The 25,253-nt window shown below is 37.7% G+C and overlaps 2 protein-coding genes across 4 annotated transcripts in view; one reads left to right on the top strand and one right to left on the bottom strand.

The window, feature by feature from the left end:
- LOC145911511 (uncharacterized) overlaps positions 1 to 20,891 on the bottom strand; it is a 35,595-nt gene extending 14,704 nt beyond the window's left edge. For 2 of the 3 annotated variants that reach the window (XM_082998891.1, XM_082998888.1), the window contains exon 1: positions 20,754 to 20,857. In XM_082998891.1, coding sequence (XP_082855017.1) covers positions 20,754 to 20,805 — 52 coding nt within the window. In that variant the 5' untranslated portion in view covers positions 20,806 to 20,857. Of the gene's footprint in view, positions 1 to 14,129; positions 14,374 to 15,019; positions 15,123 to 15,590; positions 15,693 to 15,786; positions 15,974 to 16,138; positions 16,204 to 16,516; positions 16,689 to 16,760; positions 16,937 to 17,287; positions 17,454 to 17,560; positions 17,610 to 18,152; positions 18,301 to 18,692; positions 18,884 to 19,159; positions 19,311 to 20,078; positions 20,243 to 20,753 lie in introns of those variants that run through there. The other variant, XM_082998892.1, reaches the window with a different exon arrangement.
- On the top strand, positions 11,199 to 12,666 carry LOC145912311 (uncharacterized). The gene is made up of 6 exons (XM_082999734.1): positions 11,199 to 11,278; positions 11,347 to 11,508; positions 11,732 to 11,932; positions 11,997 to 12,158; positions 12,210 to 12,374; positions 12,435 to 12,666. Exons 1-6 carry the CDS (start codon positions 11,204 to 11,206, stop codon positions 12,498 to 12,500), a joined length of 831 nt encoding a protein of 276 aa, XP_082855860.1. The 5' UTR covers positions 11,199 to 11,203; the 3' UTR covers positions 12,501 to 12,666.
- Positions 20,892 to 25,253: the final 4,362 nt, after the last annotated feature.

Genomic DNA, 25,253 nt, shown 5'->3' with positions numbered 1-25,253 from the left:
TTTAGTGAGGTTAGTTTGTGTGAAAGGAAGTTTTAGAATTATTCTTAGTTGGCTAAAAGCAAGCGAATAAGGAACCCACGAAAAGCGTGTCATAAACGAGTAACAATTCTTATTTGTGAAAATGTTTTAGTGTCAGCAGGTTCGGGCATATGCGCACTTTACTCAGATGCAGTTTTAATGCAGATGGGATAAAATAATATCGTTTTAAGCAAAGTTAACAATAATAAATGTGTTTACTGATATTTACTTTAGGCACTATGTGAATAAAAAACAGATCACCACCCGAAACATCCAATTCTTGGCATTATTTCTCGTCAGTAAAATGCCAGTAAAGCATACATTGACAACTGCAGTGTTTTGTTGCGACTGAAATTCCTATGTTGTAAAAGCCGAAGGACATGCTGGGTTTCTGGCACTTGCAATATCATGCACTATCCAGCAAATAACAAATCGAGATTTGATTTGTGCGGTTCGATACATTGCGACAATCTCTGATCCGCGATTGACGTCGGCCAACAGCACTTTGCTCTTTGTTATTTTGATTTGGTTCGTGTCGAATATAATAAACATTACGCAACATGCCTTGCGAGAGGGAAAAAGGGGTTTGGTGTTTGTAAGTTGTTACCATGACCACCAGTCGTTAAAGTTCTATTGTTACAAGTGAGGCTTTCTTTCGTTTCTATCGCCAGTGTTTATGGTCTTGGTATTTGCACACGTGGACAAATTTAGCGAAGTTTTATTGCATCGTGCAAACAGGGTTGGAACCCGGATAATGCATGGGGGTTTGGACTACTAAACCTCTTTGGTCGTAACTAAATGAGGTCGCTTGTCATTTAGACTGGTTTGCAAATGAATCCTCTCCCGCATTTAAATAAATGTACATATTGACATTTCTAGAACTGTATTTAAATAAAAATTTGAAGAACAACAACAAATTGTTAGTGGTATTGCGTTCTCTAACACAATTTTTTTGGTCAAGTTTGGTGTGGTCTGAATATTCAGGCGAATGATATTGATATCAATAATGTATAAACTGGTATTAGTCGCGCTCGAACATTTGAGACCTGTGATCACCAAACAAATACATCGTCTGTATTAAATGGAGCCGGGTGTCAAAAAGTTCCGGCAGCAATTACATGGATAAAACCATAGTAGATTCCTTAAGCGCGATTAACGTCGGCAAATGACGTAACAAACCAAAGACGAGACCTTGCCACATCGTAACGTCGTCAGCCTTAAGAGTGTCTACAAAACCGAACTGGGAACAACAAATCGAGATTTGATTCGGGCGGTTCGATACATTGCGACAATCTCTGACCCGCGATCGACATCGGCCAACCACCTTGACACATTGTAACGTCGGCAGCCTTAAAACCGTCTAGGAAACCGAACTGGGAACGATGCATTTCGATTGTCCTTCCAGATACAACCACAAAACAAACAAACAACAGCACTTTGCTCTTTGTCGTTTCGATGTCGTTTGAGTCGAAAATAACAAACATTACGCAACATGCCTAACGAGAGGGTAAAAGGGGTTTGGTGTTTGTAAGTTGTTACCATGACTACTAGTCGTTAAAGTTCCATTGTTACCAGTGAGACTTTCTTTCGTTTCTACCGCCAGTGTTTATGGTCTTGGTATTTACACACGAGGACAGATTTAGCGAAGGTTTATTGCATCAGGCATGGTTGGCGGATTCAAACATAGTTTTCTTGGAGTTAAATTGCTTATGACGCCTGCAGTAAAGTGCACAAAAACGGAAAAAAACGTCTGGGTCGTCTTGCCCATTAACTTCCATTCCAAAGGATTGGAAAAGTCGACTTTTTGATAATACTTTATTTCTAAGGGTTATTTATAGTCGGATTTTGTGCAACGACCAACATGTTTAGCTAAGCATAGTAAAGTAATATATTCTGGAACAAATAAACATCCATTAAAAACACATAATAATATCCGCTTATATACCAATGATGCTAAAACGTAATACCGGTTCAATATAAACATATTTCATGGAGCATCCATGCTGGAAGCTAAACGTGACGACTACAGACGATACATTAAATAAGCTCTTTCTTTATTATTAACTTACTGCGCGATAATAAAAGATCACAAATCATTTTGTTCAAAACAACGTTTAATAGCTGCCCAAAACTGTGGACAAACACAGCTTTCTCTGCAAAGTAAGGTCATATCTCAATATTGATTGTTTCCTGTATTTGCCAGAGAGAAAATGGATTGTTATGTCGCGCCAGGCTGAGAACACAGAAATAATATTCCAATAATTAATATTTTTGGTTTTGTTTAGCCCTGTTTTTTTCATTCTCTCCCAAGGACACTGGCAATTGTAATCAACGTTATAGCAATCAGACACAGCTTTAAGATGTTGAAAGGATAATATTACGGGAAATTCCACTGCGCAGTCTAAAAATATTCTGGAATAAGCAATAAACGCCCCAAACAGCAGACAGCTGTCACGTGTCTTTCACGCATGAGTGAGCCAACAAGGTAAGCTGCATTTGAGAATCGACGTGACAAAAGTTTGGTGCCTGCTCTTATTGTTAGACGGTAAATTATCTCTTATTCAGCCACATTTTTATTAGACATTCAGTACTACCAACATTTAAAAAAAATTTAACTTGTAGCGACATAATATACTAATATGATGTTGCGGCGCGTGCACGCGCGTGCTGTCTTTACTTCGTTGAAACAGAATTCAGAGTCTTCTTTAAACACCATTTGGATTTAAAAAGTGCGTCACGCTTTTTAAAGACTTGCGTAATCTGTTTGTCAATCAGTAAATTGCAATTTTGTTTACCTACAAGCATTTTTGTCATTAAAGGTTCACCGCGCGCAGCGCAGGCAACTATTACAAGGACTTGTAGGCAACGGTCTTGTTATCAAACACGTTTTTCAAAAAATCGCAAATTGATTTTCTGGGACATGAAATCAAATGCACCGATGCTTGGCCGCTTCCTGTTTAACCCATTCAAAGTTTTCCGCCCCTTATATCGATTAAGGCTATACAGGAGTTTGTTGGTACGTTTAGGTTTTCGGACCATTAGTTATTCCTGCGGTGTTAAGACCATGAAACCAATTTATGAAAAAACATCTGGTAACAATGTACAGCTAAATTGCTCACCTTAACTAAATAGCTTGTTTGACAGCCCAAAAAACTGCCTCTTAATTTTGTACAGTTTGCAAACAGCGAATTCCACGGCATTAACAATCGATATGTCGCATAAAGCTGTTGGCGTGGATTTGGACCAGCAAACTTATGAAATTTGGAGGCTTTGGCTTTATTTAGCGCTGCTTGTTGCTTCATAAAACCAAAAGGTACACGCATGCCGCACAGTGGTCACAAGGATCAGTTCGGACCTGGTTAACGCTCTTATGTAACATCATGACCACCGCGCTGCGCTACCAATCATCCACAAGCATGGCAACGTCGTGTATTTGACGTTGTTCACGGGAAGGCGCTTCCACCAAATTGAACCACACAGAAGCTTGTATCAAGTAAGTTTGTCCGCTGTGTATTGAATAAGCAAGTTTTCGCCTTTAGAGGATCGCAATGAACATCGCATCTGTACGAAATTGGTATAAGGCGTAACAGTTTTCTGTCCTCAGTAAAGTGGACTTAAGAAACGTTTTCAACGACACCTAAAATGTTCCACACACTTGATGATATTGCACAAAGCAATGACGAAGTAAGTACTGGTGAACCGCAAATATCAAGTTCAACAACATTCGCTTTCAGAGGAAATTAGGTCTGTGTAATAGTATTGGAAAAGCGACTAGCAATAACCTGTGCGCGCCGTTGGTATCAATATATTTTAAATATTCCTTTTGATTATGCACACCGTTTTACACATACATATGTATAAAACATCTGTTGTTAGCAAACACCACATGCCTAAGTGGGAAGTTGAATCAGCGGGTTTTTCTATTTTGAATGTTAATCGGGTTCGTTAAGTGAGGGAAACGGTACGTAGGCAACAATTTGGTTGCTCTGTGTAGGCAGAACTGGAGAGCCAAACAAAAAAAGCCGGAAAACATGAACACATCACAGCACTGCGTAGGTTTCAAAATGATGCACAATCAGCAAAGCGATGACAAAGCTTGTTGTAAATATTTTTATCATTACCTGCATCGCTTGAACATTAGGAATGAGATATCCTAGCTGATGTCACTTGCTTGTATTTCAACCAACAAATAAGGGTTTCAATACAACGATTTAAAAAATTTAACTTGTAGCGAATTTCTAAATTTAACATGTTATACTGCGGCGCGTGTACTCGCCAGCTGCCTTTTTCTCGCGATTTTCTCATGGATGATAAGTGGACCAGTGGCGGCATCAAAAACATGTTTGTTTTGTGTCGGATCGCATTTCACAAAATCGATGCTTCGTCAACACTGAAACACAAGTTAGCGTCTTTTTCACACATCATTTGGAATTAAGAAGTGCATCACGCTTATTGAGGACTTGTGTAATCTGTTTGTCAATCAGTAAATTACACTTTTGTTTACGAAGAAGACATATTTATTATTAAAGGTTTACCGCGCGCAGCGCAGGCAACTATCACAACGACTTTTCGACATGGCCATTACATCTTTTATCAATTCAACGTTTTCCGCCCCCTACATCGATTAAGGGTCAACAGAAGTTTGTTGGTACCATAAGGTTTTTGGTCAATCATTTATTTCTGCGGTGTTGACCCTAATTTATAACTTATATTAGTATATCGGCAAAAACTCGTTTAATCCTATTCGTATTAAGGATCTCAAACTTTCATAGGTGTGTTCTGAGGGAAAATGTAAGAAAATCTTGCACAAAGCAATGACGACGTACATATTGGTGAATCGTAAATACCAAGTTGAACAGCTTTCGCTTTCAATGAAAATTAGGTCTGTGTTTTATGAAATAGTGTTGGAAAAGTGACTATAGCAATAACTTGTGCGCGCTTTCGGTATCAATATATTTTAAATATTCCTTTAATTATGCACAACGTTTTTAACATACGTATGCATGATACATCTGTTGTTAGCAGACACCACATGCTTTAGTAGGAAGTTGAATCATCGGATTTTCCATTTTGAATGTTAATGGAGTTTGTTAAGTTGGGAAAACGGTACGTAGGCAACAGTTTGATTGCTCTGTGTAAGCATAACTGGAGAGCCAAACTGAAACAGAAATCAGCGCCTTCTTCACACACGATGTGGATTAAAGAAGTGCGTCATGCTTTTTAAAGACTTGTGTAATCTGTTTGTCAATCAGTAAATTACACCATGTTTACGTACAAGACATTTTTATCATAAAAGGTTCACCGCGCGCAGCGCAGGCAACTATTAAAAGGACTTGTAGACAACGGTCTTGTCATCAATCTGTTCAAACACGTTATAAAAAAATCCGAAAAAAAATGTTCCATTCTGAACTCTCCGAATTGGATAGATAAGTTGTTATGGGTGTGGCTGGGAATTTGGACCATAGCGAAAGATGACCTTCAGTCCTCTAGCGATGAGCTGGCATATGGCGATCCGATCGCTGTATCGGGTGATTACATTCCTAACATCACCACCGCTGTTGAACGTTTAGTAAGATAAACGCACAGGGGAACGACCAAAACGAGATCGCTTTAATGCACAAACAGGAAAATGCGTTCCTTAAGTCTGGCCAATTTTTGAAACGCTCCGTAGTTCCATATTACGTTGAAGTGATGCATCGTCTAGAGTTGTGATAATGTCTGCCTCTTTCTTGGAACGGTCTTACTCCTTTTGTGCAACGCCATGTGCTCGTCATTCGATTCATCACGAATCAAGAACAACCAGACCACAAACTTACAAATAGGCCACGGCTACGCCATTGATCGTATGATCTTATTCGTATAAAGGATCTCAAATTGTTACAGGTGTGTTTTAAAGATGAATGCAATAAAATCTTGCACAAAGCAATGACGAAGTAAGTACTGGTGAACCGCAAATATCAAGTTCAACATCATTCGCTTTCAGAGGAAATTAGGTCTGTGTAATAGTATTGGAAAAGCGACTAGCAATAACCTGTGCGCGCCTTTGGTATTAATATATTTTAAATATTCCTTTTAATTATGCACACCGTTTTACACATACATATGTATAAAACATCTGTTGTTAGCAGACACCACATGCTTTAGTGGGAAGTTGAATCCGCGGGTTTTTCTATTTTGAATGTTAATCGAGTTTGTTAAGTTGGGAAAACGCTACGTAGGAAACCAGTTGGTTGCTCTGTGTAGGCAGAACTGGAGAGCCAAACAAAAAAAGCCGGAAAATATGATCACATCACAGCACTGCGTAGGTTTCAAAATGATGCACAATCAGCAAAGTGATGGAAGAGCTTGTTGGAAGTGATGGAAGAGTTGAAAGTGTTTTTATCAGTTGCTGCATCCCTCAAACATTGATAATGATAATTTAACAGCTGACATCACTTTCTCGTATTTAAACTTACAAATAAGGGTTTGATTAAAATGATGCAAATCCTAACCATAAGCTGACATCCACGGTGATTCGTCTCTGTTGTTTGGTACTCAGTATAGGGCACCCAACGGATCGACGTTGACCGAAAGGTACCACAAAGTGGAAATCGTGTGCCCGCTAGTTTAAAAGCTAACACAGTGCCACTGTCAACAGCTGCACTGATGAGACCTCTTAAATCGAAACATATGCGTGTACACCCTCTCTGCAGCTCTCTAACCATAAGTTTATCGGCAGTTTTAGGAGGGAGGTCGGTTGTCATTTGTTGACTTATGTAAATATAATGTTATTTTTCCTGCATTCTCATTGGATTCTTCCATTTGTCAGTTTAAGTGAGTTGGTGCAATTAACGTGCGATATGTTAGGCAGCAATTTATCTTCTCAATTGTGTAGGCAGAAATGCAACGACAATAAACCAACACGTACCGGAAAACATTAAATACGTCACAACGCGCTGTAGGCTTTAGACTTTACTGTCTCTTAATTTCAGTTTACTATCTTGCCGCCCATCAGGTTTGATGCAGTTCAAATGTCATGTTTACAAAAACGCATTAGGCTTTGTATTTCTAAGCTTGCAATTCAAAGGAAGATTTTGTTGTTAAAATAATGGACCACCACCCAGTAAGTAAAGTAAGTGATACCATAATCTAACTGATTCTTTTCGTTTTCTTTAACTTGTTGAGCATTTTATTAGTCCTCAAGAGAGGAATATGGTGAATGTTCTTCGACAATTCAGTGTTCCTCAAGTACAGAGACGGATTTTGAATCAGGTAACACTCAAAAATTTGAACGAAATACAAACTAAAGATTGGGTAAAGAAATGATTAACATTGCAAATGGTTAAATGATTCAGGGCAAAATATAATGAAATTATTAACTTAACATGAAAACAGAGATTAGTAAAGCATGCAAACGATAGTAACATGAGCCTGACAAATAATGTTTTTATTCTTCAATTTTCAAATATAATATATCAAAAATCAACAACGATATTGTCCAAATTGTTTAGACATCCATGAAGTGATTAGGGTAATTCCTAACGGAAGCTGGAAAGAATTTGTTCGAGTGAAGCTCGGAGTTGACGACTATAACATTGTCAATATCGAAGCGGACTATAAGCGTCTCAGGGAGCAAAAATATCAAATGTTGCTAAAGACGATCAAAGGTAACAATTATCATGCAGTGCCCAGTTCTAAATGAATTTATTTTGTTATTTATTAAATCTTATGTTCTCAGGTGAAAGTACCAATCCACATCCTTCACAAAACCTGCATGAAACCAACGAATCAAGTCAAAGTAATAAACAACAATACTTATACGGCATTACATGTTTCACCTTATAAACAAACTACAACCTGCATGTAAAGAAATGTCTGATATTGTCGCAATTATTTTTATTATTTAGGACACAACTTAAGAGAAAGACTATAATAAAATTAATTTGCGACAATATCAGAAATTTCTTTACATGCAGGTTATTTTGATTATTAGGTGAAAAATGTAATGCGGTATAAAATATTATGAGTCTGACAAATAGTTTTAATGCTTTTGTTTCCAAGTAGAATATATCAGAAAAACAACAACAATATTACAGCTTTTAAATTAAACAAATGATATTGTCCAAATTAGGTAACAAGTTTTTGTTAAGTTATGTTTACTTTGATGATTGAAATTGTGCACGTGTAGATGCTGCTGAAAGATATAAAGTGATTGACGAAATTCCCGACGAAATTTGGAAACGATTTGTTCGAGTAAAACTCAAACTAAAGTCGAACGAAATCGTCGACATCGAAGCGGACCACAAGGGTCTGAGAGAGCAAAAATATCAAATGTTGCTAAAATATCAAATGTTGCTAAAAGCGACTCGAGGTAACTATTATTATGCGGTGATCGGTTATAGTTGCCTTGCTTTTGTGATTTGTAGCAACTAGATACAGCGTCATAGTGTTGAATAGTTTTTTTAAGTTTGTTGATTGTAGAACTACTTTCTTTGTGAAAATATAGTAGCATAAACGTTCGGTTTTGGTCAATAGATGATAAACCCAAATATGTAGATGAAAAACTGTAAACTATACTGGATCGGTGAACCAAGCCACCCAGCCAGATCGATTTTGCTGTAAATATGTAAATATGGCTGGGTGGCTTGGTTCACCGATTCACTAAATACGTAAATTTGTTTTGAAGTTATATTTCGATTTATATGCCAAAATATTTCTTACATAAGGTTTTACATTGGTGTTAAAGTTGTGCACGCGCAACATCTATAAGATTAACCAGGGACAAAAAAATCTTAAGGGTGGTTTAATAAAAAAAAATCATCTATAAACAGATTTCAGCCCGCCCAACATCTCAAAGCTGGCTGACAAGTTTATTGCAGGGAATAATAAAGGTAGATATTGGCATGTGTTGTTTTTTATTTGGTTTAACAGCATCAATTCCGCATTGTTTAAAAAGTTCAATGTTCACCTAACGTTCGGTTTTCGTCCATAGATGATAAACCCAAATTTGTTAACATATATTTAAAATTATTATTTGCTCAACATAATAAATAGCGGGAATAAATTATTTCTTACGGTTTTTCATTGATGGCAAAATTATACACGCGCATGCTTGATAAGATTACCCTCGACAAGGAAAGAGGGCGGTTTAAACTCAAAACATCTGTGTATTTGTAGGTGTCAATCCGTCCAACATCGTAAAGCTGGCTGAAGAGTTTATAAAAGAGTATAATACAGGTAGATATTGGGATGTGTGTGTTTCTTTATTTAATACAAGGGGATCTCACAATTGTTTAACGTTTAAAACTTTTGTTCGGTCAACTGTAGAACACACAACGATATAACTACACAACAAAACCCACATTGCTACCATGGCACATCACGACTTTTGTAAGAATAATTCGATTGGAGCAACAAAATTAAAAAGTAAATTGCTGTGGCCGCTCAACACATGCGCTGGTCGACTGCTTCCTACACTCACTTCGGATATTATCACGTTCTTTTATATAAAGTTAAACTATTTTTCTGATGTTGAAAAGATCGTTCACACAAAGACAAAAAAAAATAAATACCACTTTTTTTCCATACAGGTTGGAGCAACGATTCAAAAATCCTGGCGATGGAGGAAGCGGAAACCCGCACATTCAATTCTGATTTAGCAGAATGTGATATGTTTGGTCCCTGTGAGTATATTACCCGAAATTACTGCTTACAACACCACACAAATGATGGCCAAAAAAATGAGTTACGCCTGGAAGACCTTGTAACAAAAGCTGATGAAATTGCTAAAATAGATGCTGAAAGATATACAACCCTTCCGGAAGCAACGGATAAGTGGCATGTAACGGCAAAAAACAACATTTGGTTGTTTGGACCTGCGGGTTGTGGAAAAACTTGGTCGAGCAAACAGGTTGTCGAACTTGCAATAGAAGGAAGCTTTCCAAATAACAAAAGAAAGTTCGACTACATATTCTATTTTGGGTGCGAAAGTTTGGAAGTTGAAGCTTCATGCAGTTTAACAGAATTTATAACTCCTGCAGCACATAAAGTTTCCAAATCATTGCCTAATCTGATGATTAGTTTATTGGATAGCGATCAAGTTTTGTTTGTGTTCGACGCTGTAGATAAGATCAGTATAAGGAAACTTCTTTGCGCCGAACCTAACCGTGCAAAACCATGCGATGCACAGAGTGGTTATGCACATTTGCATAACATAATAGCTGGCAATGTGCTACAAAATGCTATGAAAATATGGACTTGCAATACTTACTCTTGTCAGTTAATAAAAGAAAGCCTACGACAGAGCGTCGTTTTTGAGGTTTTACCGTTCAATGATCAACAACATGAAGAGGTATTTTCTTCCAAACCATACAACAAGATGGAGGCTGTCCCCCCTGTAAAGGATCTTTGTCGCTCGCCTTTCTTCGCATCTATTTTCTGTTCAACTGTGGGGCAAAGTATTGACGTTGACGTTGAGCGGTGTTTGGTCAGCAACATGTTGTGCTTGGGCGTGGAAGACAATACTAACAGTCTATTAGAAAAACTCGGCACTACTGCTGTGCTTTACAGGCAATTAGCAATACTTTGTAAAATAGCGTGGATAAAAACATTAGAGAAGGATGGTAATAATAAGTGTTACAATTTGCTAACAAAATTGAAAGAGCAGGTGAGAAAGCGGTTTATGTCGCCTTCCAAAGGTAAAGGAAGTTCCAATTTCACCAACGATCTTTTTCAAGTATTTCTTGCCTCCGTGCACGCAATGACCGTGTTAGATTTTAAAGAATTCTTAAACTCGGTAAAAATGGAAACAATGGTTACTGATGAATACTCCACTATGGCACTTTGTCTTTTCGGTATGTGTGATTCTACCAAACAAAAGATATCTAAATTCATAAAACAGCAAAACACCGAAGTTAACAACAGAATCAAAACAAAAGAAACATACAACAAAAAATTTAAGCACTTAAAAGGAATTGCAGTTCGCGCGGCACACAAGGCGAGAGTAGCAAGCGGCTACGACGAGAGAATGCAGGCTCTCTTTCGAGTAGGAAGATGGATGCAGGAAGCTAATAGCGAAGAAATGAATTCTGCCGTCTCGAGTTATTTACCCCGAAAAGTTGCTCTGGCAGACAAAATTTATCCCCGTGATATTGGTGCCTTGTCTTATCTTGCCAAGTTTCACAAAATAGATTTAACTCTTGGAATCATGAGCGCACCACGGTTTCAAAATGATGCTGCCTTGTTGCTATGCAAATCAGCAGCGGAAGAGTATAATTTGAATGTAAGCAAACAATTGTTTTATATGAGGTTTAAACAATTTTGTAGTTGTGTAAAAATCACTGTTTATAGATATCTTCAATTGATTTAAGAGGCTGTGAGGTCAATCCTGATGTTGGAAATGAAATTGCCAAATGTATCTCTAGTGTTACCACGCTCAGACTTGATGGAGCAAAAATAGACGAAGATACTTTAAACAACATTATTGCACGTATTGCTTCTGATTACAGAAGTGTAAGCAACCAACTTCTCGTTTAATACCACCCTAACTAGTCAATAAGTAACAAAAACCTTATATTCCAGCGATATATTTTTCTTGCTGTCCATAGGTGACTTAGTCTAACCACCCACTAACCCAAAATTTACAATGTATTTTTACAATTTCCTGTCAAACAGAATTGAATTTTTGTCTCGTATTAAACCTGTGTGTTTTAAATATTGCAAACATTTTCCACAGCGGAGCCCGGAGAATTATGAGAACCCCGAGAACAAAATCAGACTGTGGATTGGCGATTGTCTCATGCCAATGAGCGAAAAGCTGACTCTATCTCTGACCCAGGCTGTAAAGAACCTACGGGAATTGACGCTCATTGTGGACGATGCTCCCTGTGATGAACTTTTAGGTTTGATCGACGCCGTATCTGAGCTCGACCACAAGGTAGAATATTTTACACAAACTTGAAGGAAAAGTTAATTTTGTTGATTGCTTTACTTTTGTTCAGTTGGAATTGCTGGATCTTGACATACCGAGTTTGGACAACAAAATAGCCATAAAGCTGGGCAAAAATTCAAACAAGTTCCGTTGTCTGCGTTTGAGGGGATGCGAAGTTGCTGAGAATTCTCTTTCGTCCATGATCGAACAATTCTGTTCATACGACCATAAAGTAAGTAAACGTTGTTTTCACAAACACAACAACTCACTTCCATTAAAATAGCTAAGAGGATTTTACTTGGACCACGTGAGAGTAACAGACCATGACATCAAAATTCTCAGCGAATGTTTGTGGAAATTTGAATGCTGGTTGGTGCTCATGTATTGTGATGTCACAAAAACAGGATACGAAATGTTGCATCATAGTCATGCCCAGTTATCCCAAAATGTAAGTTGCAAGAAATAACGAACTAATGTTTGCAAATAATTAAGACGCCTGATTTTACAGAGCTACCTCCAGATATTTCTTGGCGACGTTGATGGTGTCGGAGAAAGTGTGGTCATCGGTAAATAGTGACCATGAACTACATCCATGAACACAAGTTCGAAAGGAAAATTTGCAAACCTTTCTGACTACGCCATACTGCGTATGCGCACAACAGATTCATGTGGGACATTCATATGTGATAGCTCACATTTTGCAAATACTCATTTCGGAAAATTTTTGTACTTATGAAATTTGTCACCGATTATATTTTTATATTGCTTATATATATTTTTACATAACAGTTGAAGAAACACGTGTTTTGTTACATTTTTTTACTCTCCTCACTTTTGCATTAGCAGGTATCATACCCAGACAAACCATATGGTATTACGTAATGTTTTGTTTAAGTAGAGCCCTTTTAAATATAGAATAGGATGTTTCGCAATACCCGGCCAACTGTAAATATAACCCCATAAAGCGACTCAAATGATACACACATCGATTGTTATCGAGTTATGTGATTCTTTCAACATACTGTGTATCATATAAAATATTTTCAAAGGATACATCTTTATTTATAATAACCATTCAAATGCGTCCCAGATAGCACACGAGCGATCGCAGTCCGTGAATGTCCCACCAGAATGTGTCCAACAGTGATTCAAAGCCAATCACCTTTCCGTACATGTTAATCACCTATATCCTGTTTATACAGAATCTCGATGCCCCAGTTTACATCCTGCCCGTTCACATTCTGTAGTTATGTTCTTGTATTATATTGTTTCACACGATTCATATTACCACGCCCCATTACTGACCAATCAGCTCTCAGTAGGGGGAGTTTAAAAAGCCCAGTGTGCACCTGTAAATTCATGCTACTACTATTCTGCTAAGTTTTACTTGCTACTGCAATTCTCTCTGAACCTGGTAGAATCAACGTTCGTATTGCAGAGTTCGTAATATACCGTTTTGATGAATCAATTTTCTGATTTCAATACAACCATTATTCGGAGAATTATCCAAGGTCACGCGCTCACGCTATCGAGGCACTGTTATCTCTGAGACAATTAGAGTTATTTACAAGCACAAGTAAGTTTCAAACTGGTTGTAACACACAAAAGGGAATGCATGTAGAATAAACAGTGGCAATTTCTACTGAAACAAATCCAGTCTAGACTCTGTTATATTATGGTTTGCTATGAAGATAAACTATGTCAGGCAAACTCTGTCTCGCAAGCCGCATGCTGCTTTCCGAAATATTTTTCTGGCTCTTCTCCCTGAATAGTAATATCTCAAATTGGTAGAGAGTTGCCTTCTATTTTCAGTGTACTTCATTTGTGACGAAACAAGCGTAACTTTACAGACACCAGAGTGCGCATGAAAGCATATTATTATCAACATATTATGCATTTGTACACCACTAACCCTACTTAAACAAATTTATTTTGTGACTCGCTGTACTGGGCATTTTTTTTTAATAAACGGCGACGTATAAAATGCAACCATCAAGTTCACTTGGTGATTTTCCTTTTGAGTTCGGCCTTGTCAAACTTAATGACATAATGGTATATAGAGTCATCACATTCGAGAGTAAATGAACTAGTCTTGGAACATAACTGCTCAATCAAAGACAAATTGATTTACATTGGTTTATTGATGCAAATTAATTACACTTTTCTTGGTTAAAACGTAATTATACAAACAAGAGATCTCCTTATTAACAAACACAAATGATTGGTTACATGCTTTTTTTGTGACAACTTTACACATGGATGCAAAACATGCAGTTAGTATTTTTCGATGTTATAGTGAGCATATTATCCGTTCTTATTGAAACGATGTTTCAAACATCTAATGTTGAGGCCCAACACAACAATAAGCAGAAGAACGATGAATCCAACTGCAATGTAAACACCTTCCAAACCCTGGATACCTTCGCTTTGCCATGCTTCAGCTACGTCTGCAGGTGACATATTATGCTGAATTACCGTTTTCATATGTTAAATATTGATTATTTGTGTTTAATCCATAACCTAATCACAGTTTTAAAGAGTAAAACAGGTTCATCCCGAATTTCAATTAAGCAAACGCACTGAAATGAGATTTTTCTTTAGCATAATCATTTACTACACGTTGTTTTAAGATAATAAGTATAAAATAACGGATGTGGTGCTTTTTAAAGTGTTCTGTAAGTGTTGCTGAACAATTCCTTTAGCAATTTCATTCCTGGCCTAGTTTCAAAATGCGTCGTTGTTTCATTTTGTATTATAAATAATACAAAACAATTTTTGTGACATTTACATTATCCTAAATTAAAAGGCGTTTGGTTTGCCACGTTGCGTGCGTATTTTTGTCCATTGCAACTTCTCGCATAATGGAAACGTTAACTTAAATTTTTATTTTAATAATCTGTCCTTCTTAACTTTTATCGACCGAAGGTTCACCTGCTTTTTATCTAGGGTTTGTAAGGGTAATACCCTAGCTGAATAGCATGTGAAACGGCGGTCAATAGAAGTTACGTTTAATTGTAACAGAAGGACAGATTATTAAGATATAATACGTGTGGCAGCAACAGCAACATAATAACTCAAATGTTTCATGCTTACCAATGCATTTTTTATTGTTTTTGTCAAGGTAACGACCTTCGAAGCACGAGCAATGAACTATTCCGTTCAAGACGTTGCAAAAATCTGAGCATTCCCCATTATTCTAGACAAAAGTTCTTGTTTACAATGTTTCAATAACAAACTACTTCATTGATAAACCTCGTGTCAAACGCAATTTATTGCTAACACGTTTTGTCCCTAAAATATCATCAATTCTAAAACATAGATGAAAGATCGAACTACAACACAATTTGTTGTTGTCAACAAGCCAGCAACTTGCAGCTTGGTGTTTTTTACAGAAAGTAAATATATTTGTTCCTTCGCTGCCATACATGAGAATCTAGGTGATGTGGAATATTGGCATTGTCTTGCTTCCCTGGGTTTGATTAAAAGAGTTTGAGCTTGGGCAGAATTACTATTGGATATGTTGGTGATGCATAGTGGAGAGTAGGATTCATTGATCTGTCGATCCGGATAAACTTAAAGGGGGTCACGACCTCGGTACAACTGGACGTGTTTTGGTTTTAATACATTTTGTAGGTTCAAAACAATTTCCGCAGTTTAAACTCACCTTTTCACACAGATCCGGAACCGAAACATAGAAAGGTCCAACTGACATGACTTCCTTTAAACCCGGATCCACAGATCGACGTTTGCGTCCACGTGAGCAATCCTATGGGAAGAAAGCAAAACATGCATTGTTGTTATGTAAGCAAATATTTGTGGTCATGAACAATCTGATAAATAATCGGACATTGACTTCTTACCGGTTGTGCACATACGGTGTTGGTGTTGTCACATAATTGCACGTAGCAGTGAGCGTAGAGGGATTGTTGGTTTTCAGACACGTTGATCCAAACGAATGAACGAAACTTGAAGGTGGCGTAGATCGGTTGATAATTTCTCGTCACCACAATTGTGTCTTTAGTTTCAGTCTCGTGTTCAACTTTGCAGCTAAAAAAGAGAAAATTAACACCGTCTTTTGAACATGTTTTCTGACCTTCGTAGGCTGTTTTACGGTAATAAGTCTGTACACAAATCCAAAACAAAAATCAGAAACAAACGAATATTTGCATCCAAGTGAAGAAGATGGTTTGAGTATTTGCTCGGGATAATCACCTTTCTCTGATGAGTTCATATCTTTCATTTCCTCCAACATCTCTTGTGATCCAACAACTTTTCAACTAAATTGAAACGCGATAAACAAAAAGCAGTGCAGCACGAATATAAATAGTTTTGTGTAAGCTGCAGACAGATGGCCACTGTTTCGACCTAAAAAGTCTCATGGCCATCTGTCTGCAGCTTACACAATTCATTTTATTAGCTCCACTTTGCCTATCTTATAAATAGTTTTATCTGTGTTTATCAGATAAAAGATGTTTTTGACTACCATCCTTTGTTTGTTTTCTGAAACGTTATCTTTGATATATATGCAAGGTGTGACCCCATAAGAAACACTTGATTGGAAATATGGGCCGTTTTCAAAAGGTTACTCACCAATAAATCTATTTTTTTGTAGGCCGAAATATCCAGTTTTGCGTAGATGTAATCAGGAACACTGACGATCGAATTCGATGTAAGTGGGGTTCGCATTTGCTCGTCACCAAACAACACAAAGCTGATCGTAATGTTGCCAACCGTACTTTGTGAAGCGACAAAGTTTTCTTTTCTGTTTAAAAAGTTTTGAGGTTAACTTGAACTTGTGGTTGTAAATAAGGTTATTTAAAACCCACTCACTTACACTAATTTGGTTAAAACAGAACCAGCGTCCACTTTAATATTTCTGTTCAATATTTCTGACTCGTTGTAGTCACAAGATATCTCCCAGTAAGGTCGGTAGGACATTCTACTAATTACGTGGCTGTTGTACTTGAAGTTGCGAACTTTGTAAACCAATCTTAATATGTCGCTTGTTTTCTAAGAGGAAAGAAACAAGTAATCTGATTCAGTAGATTTTGAAACAAACATCCCTTTTTCGTTAAAGCAAGGAACCACAGAAACACGAACATTTTAAAAGAAACAACCCAAAAGCGTTGACACCTTGGGTTTAATTTAAGGACAACTGGTATGTGTTGATTCCTATTATTTGGCTAACATTGAGTTTGTCAGAAGCAGGGTTCGTGTCATTGGTTTGTTGAATTCCTCAGGTAATAAATGGTATTAGCAACAATAATTTAACAACAACAATTTGTTTTTGTGTTGAGTGGAAGACTATAGTGACTGACAGAACGAATATTGGTAACCAATACTAAAACAACGAACTGATACCTTCTTAGTTGGAGAACATTTGTTGAGATCGAATTGAAAAACTGGATTATTTGCTGGAGCTTTGCAACTCTCCGGAAGAGAATTAAGGTTGGTGGTCGTTTGATTAGAAATATACAAAATATCTTTTCCGCTTGCTCGAAGTAAGTTTAATCCACGAGAACTGACACTGAAAGAACAAACGTCTTTCTTTGAATTTCATAGTCCGACCTCCCGCGTGCAGAGTAAAACGTTTAGCTACTTTAAGCTTTTGCGACATTTTGATAAAATACTTACTTCAACTTGACGGAGTTGGTGCATTCCATTTCGTCATACAACTTGCAATCTGTCCGAAATAAAGTGTGCAATTCATTTCATGACCAGACAATTTTCAAACATTTAATTTTTTTTCGATCCTATTGAAGTATGGAAAGCGGCATATACTTTGTTCACATTATTCACTGATATTGAGAAAACCCACTTTGGGTGGATTTATTGCTGCTAATGGAAAATCCAATAAAGGCTGTAGAACTTGTTTTTGAATTTATATCTGTTAAATTGGGGTGATAGCAAGAATCACAAGCACGAAATAGTAAGGACTATCTGAAGGACTGATATGCAAGTTTATTGTGAGATGCATCTGACTGATTTAAATGCTTCTGTTTATTTAACCAAGCTTTGTGGAGACTAAATACCTAAGCGGCAAAGAACAGACATGTTAGTTTGCGACTCGTTTTGCTAGATTGTAGCTTTTAATAACAACATTACACACATTGAGCTAACGTTTTGATGACATAGTGAAATCACACAAACTTTGATTTGTGTTGTCATTCAAGTAAGGTTGCTAATTTTTGTTGTTGACACATAATATGAATACCTACGTACGTACCTGAGTCGATGTGAATGGTTGGAGAAGGTGAATTTGTGTAAGCAAATATTTGAACATTGATTCTTCGGGCTTGAACCGTTGTGACTGTTTCGTCAGTTTGCGTGGAGTTTATTCTGGAGCCAGGATGGGAAGGATCATCTGATAAAATCTTAAAGAAAATCTTGTGTAAGGTAAAATAAAATGGCATTGGTTCAATTTAAATGCGAAACTCATAATACATGACACAATCTGTTGCGAACGTTCTTTCGCTGTTTGTAATTTCAGGAAATTTTCCTTATACTGTTCATGTCTTCTCTGATTTTGTTTCATATAAACTATTGTGTGGTAACAACCAAACTTTCAAGAGATTTTGAATGTAGCATTTGTATGTTTAAAGAAAACACAATTGAGATAGATTTTGTTTCTATGAACCTCTTGCACAGAATATGAAATATAATTGTTGCTTTGCTGAAGAAATGAACTGCGTTATTTTCTTAATCTTTTCAAATCGGAATTTAAAGACATTAAAACAAAATGTCAATTTTTGCTATGTCTACTTACGAATATGTTGTCGCCTATGGAATTGGTAAGTCCTGACGAAACAGTGATTGTGAAATTGCATCTCTCTGGGCTTGTCACCGTATAATTGCAAGCCAGCTTCGCCAACAATCTTCCGTTGCTTGATGGCAGAACAAGAGTTGTTGGAAGATCGTCCACGTTCAACTCCGAGTTACACGAGGCCTCTTCGGTAACTAATTAACATACGCTTATATTTTCTTTAAATTAGGTGACTAGAGATAATCTTGCTGCATTTGGTGGTTTTATTATGTTTCAAATTCAACAAAAGTCCATTTAAATAAATCTCGACCTTTGATGAACGCAAAGTCCACTTTTGACGCAAGGCCTCGTAAATGTCCAATGTCCATGTTACGTGAACACGTGAACGTAACACCGCTTAATTATGAAACTAAACTGTTTTTTCGTTGTAACGAGCGATATAAGTTTGCCAGTTGTATAAAGTAATTTACCTTTTATAAACGCAAAGTATGGATTGTTGCCTCGTAACGTGGAACAACTCAAATACATGGAACCGGTATTTGATTTCACAATTCCTGTCGCACTTCCATCACCAGTAAACGTTCCAAGCAAGACTCCGTTTTTGTTGCTTCCCTCGTAAACCTGTCGTTGATGCATAAAAAACACAATCTGTAAAATAGGCTCTCGAGAAGTTTATCAAAACAAAATTTTAGATTTATCATGGAATGTTATGGATCTGCAGACAAGTTGGAATTTCATTTTATCCGTTGGTTACAAGAAAAACACAAGAAAAGACACCAATGCAGAGTTTCCCAAACTTTTTTGTTCGCGGAACATGGGTTGTTTAATTTGCCGACCGGACCAAAGGTCACATAAATGAAATCCTACCTATGTTGGCGACATTCAGGTTTTATACACATATGAAATTTAAAACAAATAATTTACAAATACGTCGGTCACAACATAAAACGAAACTTAACTTGTTATCAGAGTTTCTATAACGTATCTTGTAGCAATTAACAATAACCCGCATTCCATATTTCTGTTTTTCATACGCTTGTTTCAAAAATACTTATCAAACGTTTTCAACAGTTTTTACGAAAACTATATAGATAAAACAATTTAAGTTTCTATGGCATTCAACTTGAGATTCGTGGCATTTGTAATCATGCAGGTTCTCAGGCCAGTTTGTGATTATAAATCAAATCGACTGCTTCTTTTCACTTACGCAATGAAAAGAATAAAAAAATGTCCATTCAATCAAAGCGTAATGAACAGTAATATTGTGAGGATTATTTTGCAATGAAACACAGCAAGCAATTAGTAGAAAGTAGAAAGCAATTTCACATATGCGTAGATGATCTCCACCACCGTAATCAGCGTTGTTACAAAAAAGTGAAGCATTTTTACCAAACAAATGTTGTTGCCGAGTGTGTTTTGATACAAATGTATTGCAGCAGTTCCACCACTGCCTGTTGCCAATGCCCATTCGTAACTTGTGCACGAAGATTGGATATTGGAACCAGTATTGTGCCCACTATAAGCGGAAGGTCGACAAGATGACGATTTTCCACCTGAATGTAAATTTGTACCCAGGATCGTTATGTCTTTTTACCACACCGGGATTCGAACCCAGATGTCCTGGCCACGAATCCCGATCAGCTTTTCTATTTGGTACACAGATCGGGCGCTTGACCGATGTTGCCATACTTTCTATATTCCCCGAAATTTTTATTACTTTTAAGAAATGCTTGTATCGGCGTCTGTAATTCTGTTTGTGTAAAATTGGTATTATGGAGTTTCTCGTGCACCAAACTACAAAATCATTAAAAATATTCACAAATGTGGTTCCATACATGTCATAACGGAAAACACGCTGTTGTATAACTTATTGCAACACACTAGCATTAAAGCAATGCTTTTAGAAAAGCATGTCACTTGCTAAACCTGTTCATATATCTGTTGAAAAAAAAATCCGTTTTATATTTAAATTTAAATTCAAAAACATCACAAGTGTCCATTAATGATCAACTGTCAGATGTACATTCATGGAGGTATTGTTGTTTTTTGTGCAAACATTCTTACCTGCCACCAATGCCAATGATAGACCCAGAATAAAAACGAAGTTTATCTTCATAACTGATTAGAAGCAGTTTGGTTTTCTTACGCACAAAAAAGTTTAAAAGTGCATTAATTGCACGCTTTAGCAGTGAAAGAATCGACTTGTCCTAGAAAGTAAATATAATACAAATCAATCAAAAACTTCCTTTTGATACATTCCAACTGTATAATTAAACAAATTTGATGAAACCAAGACGAATTTTACACAACCTAGTATTACAATTCGACGTGATTGTACTGATTTACCTTCCATATATCATACACAGCGTGTATACTACAAACTCAATGAATCGTCAGTGTATAGAACAAACTCTCCTATGCTTAGTTTCAAAAACATGCGATAATATTAAATCAACCACTTGGTCCAAACCAACTTTGTAAAGCAATCCACACTTACACAAACCTTGTTTTCCTCTCCAAAGTCACTTCACACAGAAATGTTAATTGTTTCCTGTACGTGCTTCGGAGTCTTTTGCCGTCATTGTGAAAGTTTTGCTGTCATTGTTATCACGTATAACAACACAGGATGAAACTTTAAAACTATTGCAATAAACAAAGTGAAGCCAATAATATAAATTGTGTAAGCTGCAATTAGATGGCCATCAATAATATTATTGGCTCCACTTTGCTTGGGCCTGACGGCACTATTGTTTGAGCTTTGTTTGGCCATACGGTTTCCAAGTCGTCTGACAGTCATACCAGCTGCATTGATGAGACGTTGGCCATGTAGCTAATAAACAATTCATATTATTGGCTCTACTTTGCTTACCATATGATTATGGTGACACAGGGCCGGACGACACTATTGGTTGAGCTTTGATTGGACATAGTGTTTCCACCTTGTTTTCTCCGTATAGGGTTGCACCTAGTTTGGTGCCAAATGGATGACGGTGATTGCATAGTCACCACAAAGTGGAAGTCTTTGCTTGGCCGTTTGGTCAGCAAAGTCGTTTTATAGTCACACCAGCTGCACTGATGAGACCTTATAGGTCGAAATAGTGGCCATTTGTATGCAGCTTATACTATTGCAAGAAAATCAAGCACATTAAGGGAATTTCCTTAGAAAAGTTTCTTTTGATTGAAAATCTGATGTGGTTGACTTTTGAATGTAAAAATTTGTACATTCAAAAGTCAACTTTTGTTTGAGGTTTGTTCTACCTGTAGGGAGGAAGATGTAAGACATTGCTGGAACCATGTCCTTCCCGCTACCATGGCACCCACATAAACTGCAATGCCCACAAGGGTCAGAACTACCTCGAATTGTGGCTTGATCGTCTGAGAGTGCAGTTTGTTTTAAGTTTGTTAATATTCGTGAAAATGTTGGCGATCTTTTATAGACAATCATTACACTATGTTTAAGATTTCTTTCTTTTTCTGTGAGCTTGAGGAGTCTTGGAAACCTGGTCTCCCACACGCATGGATCGTCCCCTTTGTTGGCAGTACTGATATTTGTGTTGGTGTCATCATCTTTCCACTGTGATGCCTTCGCAATACTCCGTCTGACAACGTTTTGGGAGAAGTGTGATTTAATGCATTTTCCTTCCAATCGTTTAAGGCTATCGCGGAAATCCTCTTCGCGTTCATGAATCCTGCGAAGTCTGATTGCCTCTTCAGTTACTATCGCCCTGTAGACCGGCAAAGGGTGGTGTGAGGTCTTTCTTTCGCGAAAACTTCAAGTATGGGACAACTACAATTAGAAAATTTGGTGGCTTCATCAGAAACAAGCTAAACTGAGAAAGACGTTTCGCGCTACCGGATGTGAGAATAAGAACTGTGCTAAGCACTAAAAAGAAATCAAGACAGATATATTACACGCGCAAAAAGAACCGCAAGAGCAAAGTAGCTTACAATGACGCTGAAAATAACATACTCAAAAAATCCAGCCATCTGTTTGACATCAACGCGAACTTTCCCCTATCGCATGACTTGAACTTTGTACCAACCCCAAGATGGTGCAGCAAGACCAAAGGTTTAGAATGGATAAATCTGTAAAGAAGACATCAGAAACCTAGGTCTAATGTGTTCCAAAATAGTTCAGCCGACAAAAGTCACCTAAAATCACCTAGAATTACCAGCCAAACCAAAAACACCAAAATACTCACGACCCACCAAAGACCAGGTGGACGAAGAAACAATCGTCTACACAGAGCTCATAAGCTCGAAGCTTTGTAATTTGGACCAACATGTTAAGGACAACAAATACAACAACAACCACTCTATTCCCTTACGCCGTAGTTTACAACAACTGCAAAGGTTAGGTGGAACTACGAGCATAGTCATTTGTCGGTCTGATAAAGACAGAAATATCATTGTGGTTGATTACAAGGACTAAAACACTGTTATGACGGCTCAACGTGAAACATTTAAGAAATTAAATATGGACAAAACGGCTTTCCGCAATCACTGTATAGGACGATCCACACTACATGTGATCGGTACCTAAAGCAACTTCATGCTAATGCGGTCTTATCGGAAGAACTTCTCTTACAACTGCAGGCATCGAAGTCTGTGCGAACAATTACCGTATTTACTCGATTGTAAGCCGCGGCTTATAAAGTTTTTTAACTTACCGTCTGTGCGGCTTACAATCGAGGGCGGCTTATATTCGAGGGCGGCTTACATTATTTAATGTCACGCCGATATTTTGTCTGCGCTCTGTTTTTTAATGAAATTTACCATCAACTCGCTTCATCGTACCAATACGTTTTATCTCCCAAGATTGTCTGCGTATCTCACAATTTTAAACGACATATTTGTTGACAATTATTGTTGTAGGGCACCTAAGTTTGTCTTTAACATTAACGTGCGGCTTATATTCGAGGGCGGCTTATATTAATTTTTGAACACCTTCACATGCGGCTTACAATCGAGGGCGGCTTACATTCGAGGGCGACTTACAATCGAGTAAATACGGTACCACCATGTATCCGGCCCAAGTGCGAAGTTTGTAAATATTCCGGATCGACTTTTGCAAGCAGCAGGGCACACTTGTTCGTCTCGTGTTACAACAATACTGGAATATCAACTCTAACCCATCGCAGTAAACTATTGTAAGTCCCGCAGGTCAATGAACACTGCAGAGATAGTGCCAAATATGTACAAGAGGTACTAGAGTGGAAACGTAAAAACATCCACAGAGCACAACAACTAAAATCAAGACTGTACATAACAGCTGCAGATGTAGTTGCATTTTATCTGAGTTTACCTAGGGCTCTGTGAACACGGTTCAACGCCTAAGGCAGAAGGCAGTTGGTAAACCTCATAAGCCACACGATGGAAAATATCATCACGGAGTATGGAGTTATGTATGTTTTACACACAAGATAAAGGAATTACAACTGGAAATAACTACTCAGTGTCCGTAGCCAATATTGCCCTACACTATGTAATAAAAACCCTGGCAAGGTCGTCGAAAGGTACATAAACGGCATAATTTGGATAGCAGGTGGGAAGGCTTTCAACCGCAGTATTCAATCATCTGTGGGGAGAGCGATGGCCAAACATAATTTAAAACTAACCTTCCGCACCATTTGAACTGCGGACACAGGCGAAGAATTGGAGTTTTTAGATGTGAAGCATGTAGCAAGCACAGACAACCCTTTGGGTTTGTCATAAAAGACTTCACAAAGCCAAACATTGAAAGTTTCTCCATGGCACCTCACATCACCCTTTGATGGTTTACCGGGCGATCGTAAAGAGAGAGGCAATCAGACTATGCAGAATTAATGAACGAGACGAGGATTTCCGCGATGGCCTAAAAAGATTGGAAATGCATTAAATCATACTTTCCCCAAAACGTTGTCAGACTGAGTATTGCGAAGGCATTACAGTGGAAAGATACTGCACACAAAGGGGACGATCCATGCGTGTGGGAGACCAGGTTTGCAAGACTCCTCAAGCTCACAGGAAAAGAAAGAAAACTTAAGCATAGTGCAATGATTGACTATAAAAGACCACGGACACGCTCTTGCATGTCTTACATCTTCCTTCCAGCCAGCACATCAAACCTCCAACAAAGTTGAATTGCCAGAACTATGGCATATACGTAGCAGTGTGCACGCTGTGTGGAAGCAAATACGTGGGCCAAACTAAAAATAGTTTCGCCGTCAGATGAAGCGGCCACAGAGCAAAGTGGAAGATCTTTCTATTGACAAAGGTGACGACAACGTAGATCTGGTAAAGCACTACGCAACCCAGCACAAATCCACTTTTGCAAATCAACTGAACATTGCGGATTGTTTTTGTGTAATATTTGTAGAACAACAATCTTTCGGGATTTATACATGTGCGAGGCAAAGTGGCTTCACCTTAAGGTGCCAACATTAACATACAGAAAATAATATTGCCTAGGATGCGTTGATGCCTTTTAAGATCTTTTTTATCGTTTTTATGCTTTTCGTGTCTGTTGTTGAGGAGTTTTAACGCAGTTCGTCTTATCGACGTGATCCTTATCTCTACCCGCGT

Source organism: Ascidia mentula, chromosome 8 (assembly GCF_947561715.1).
Source record: "Ascidia mentula chromosome 8, kaAscMent1.1, whole genome shotgun sequence".
Lineage (NCBI taxonomy): Eukaryota > Metazoa > Chordata > Ascidiacea > Phlebobranchia > Ascidiidae > Ascidia > Ascidia mentula.
Note: the sequence above shows the minus strand (reverse complement) of the source record. Positions and strands in the feature narration are given on the sequence as shown.

What these genes read in the sequence shown, in the direction of transcription:
- LOC145912311 (XM_082999734.1), top strand. Translation starts at nt 11,204, where the DNA reads ATGAGCGCACCACGGTTTCAAAATGATGCTGCCTTGTTGCTATGCAAA. An exon ending in TTGCTTCTGATTACAGAAGT is followed by an intron (nt 11,509 to 11,731) that starts GTAAGCAACCAA and finishes CATTTTCCACAG; the next exon opens with CGGAGCCCGGAGAATTATGA. An exon ending in ATGCCCAGTTATCCCAAAAT is followed by an intron (nt 12,375 to 12,434) that starts GTAAGTTGCAAG and finishes CTGATTTTACAG; the next exon opens with AGCTACCTCCAGATATTTCT.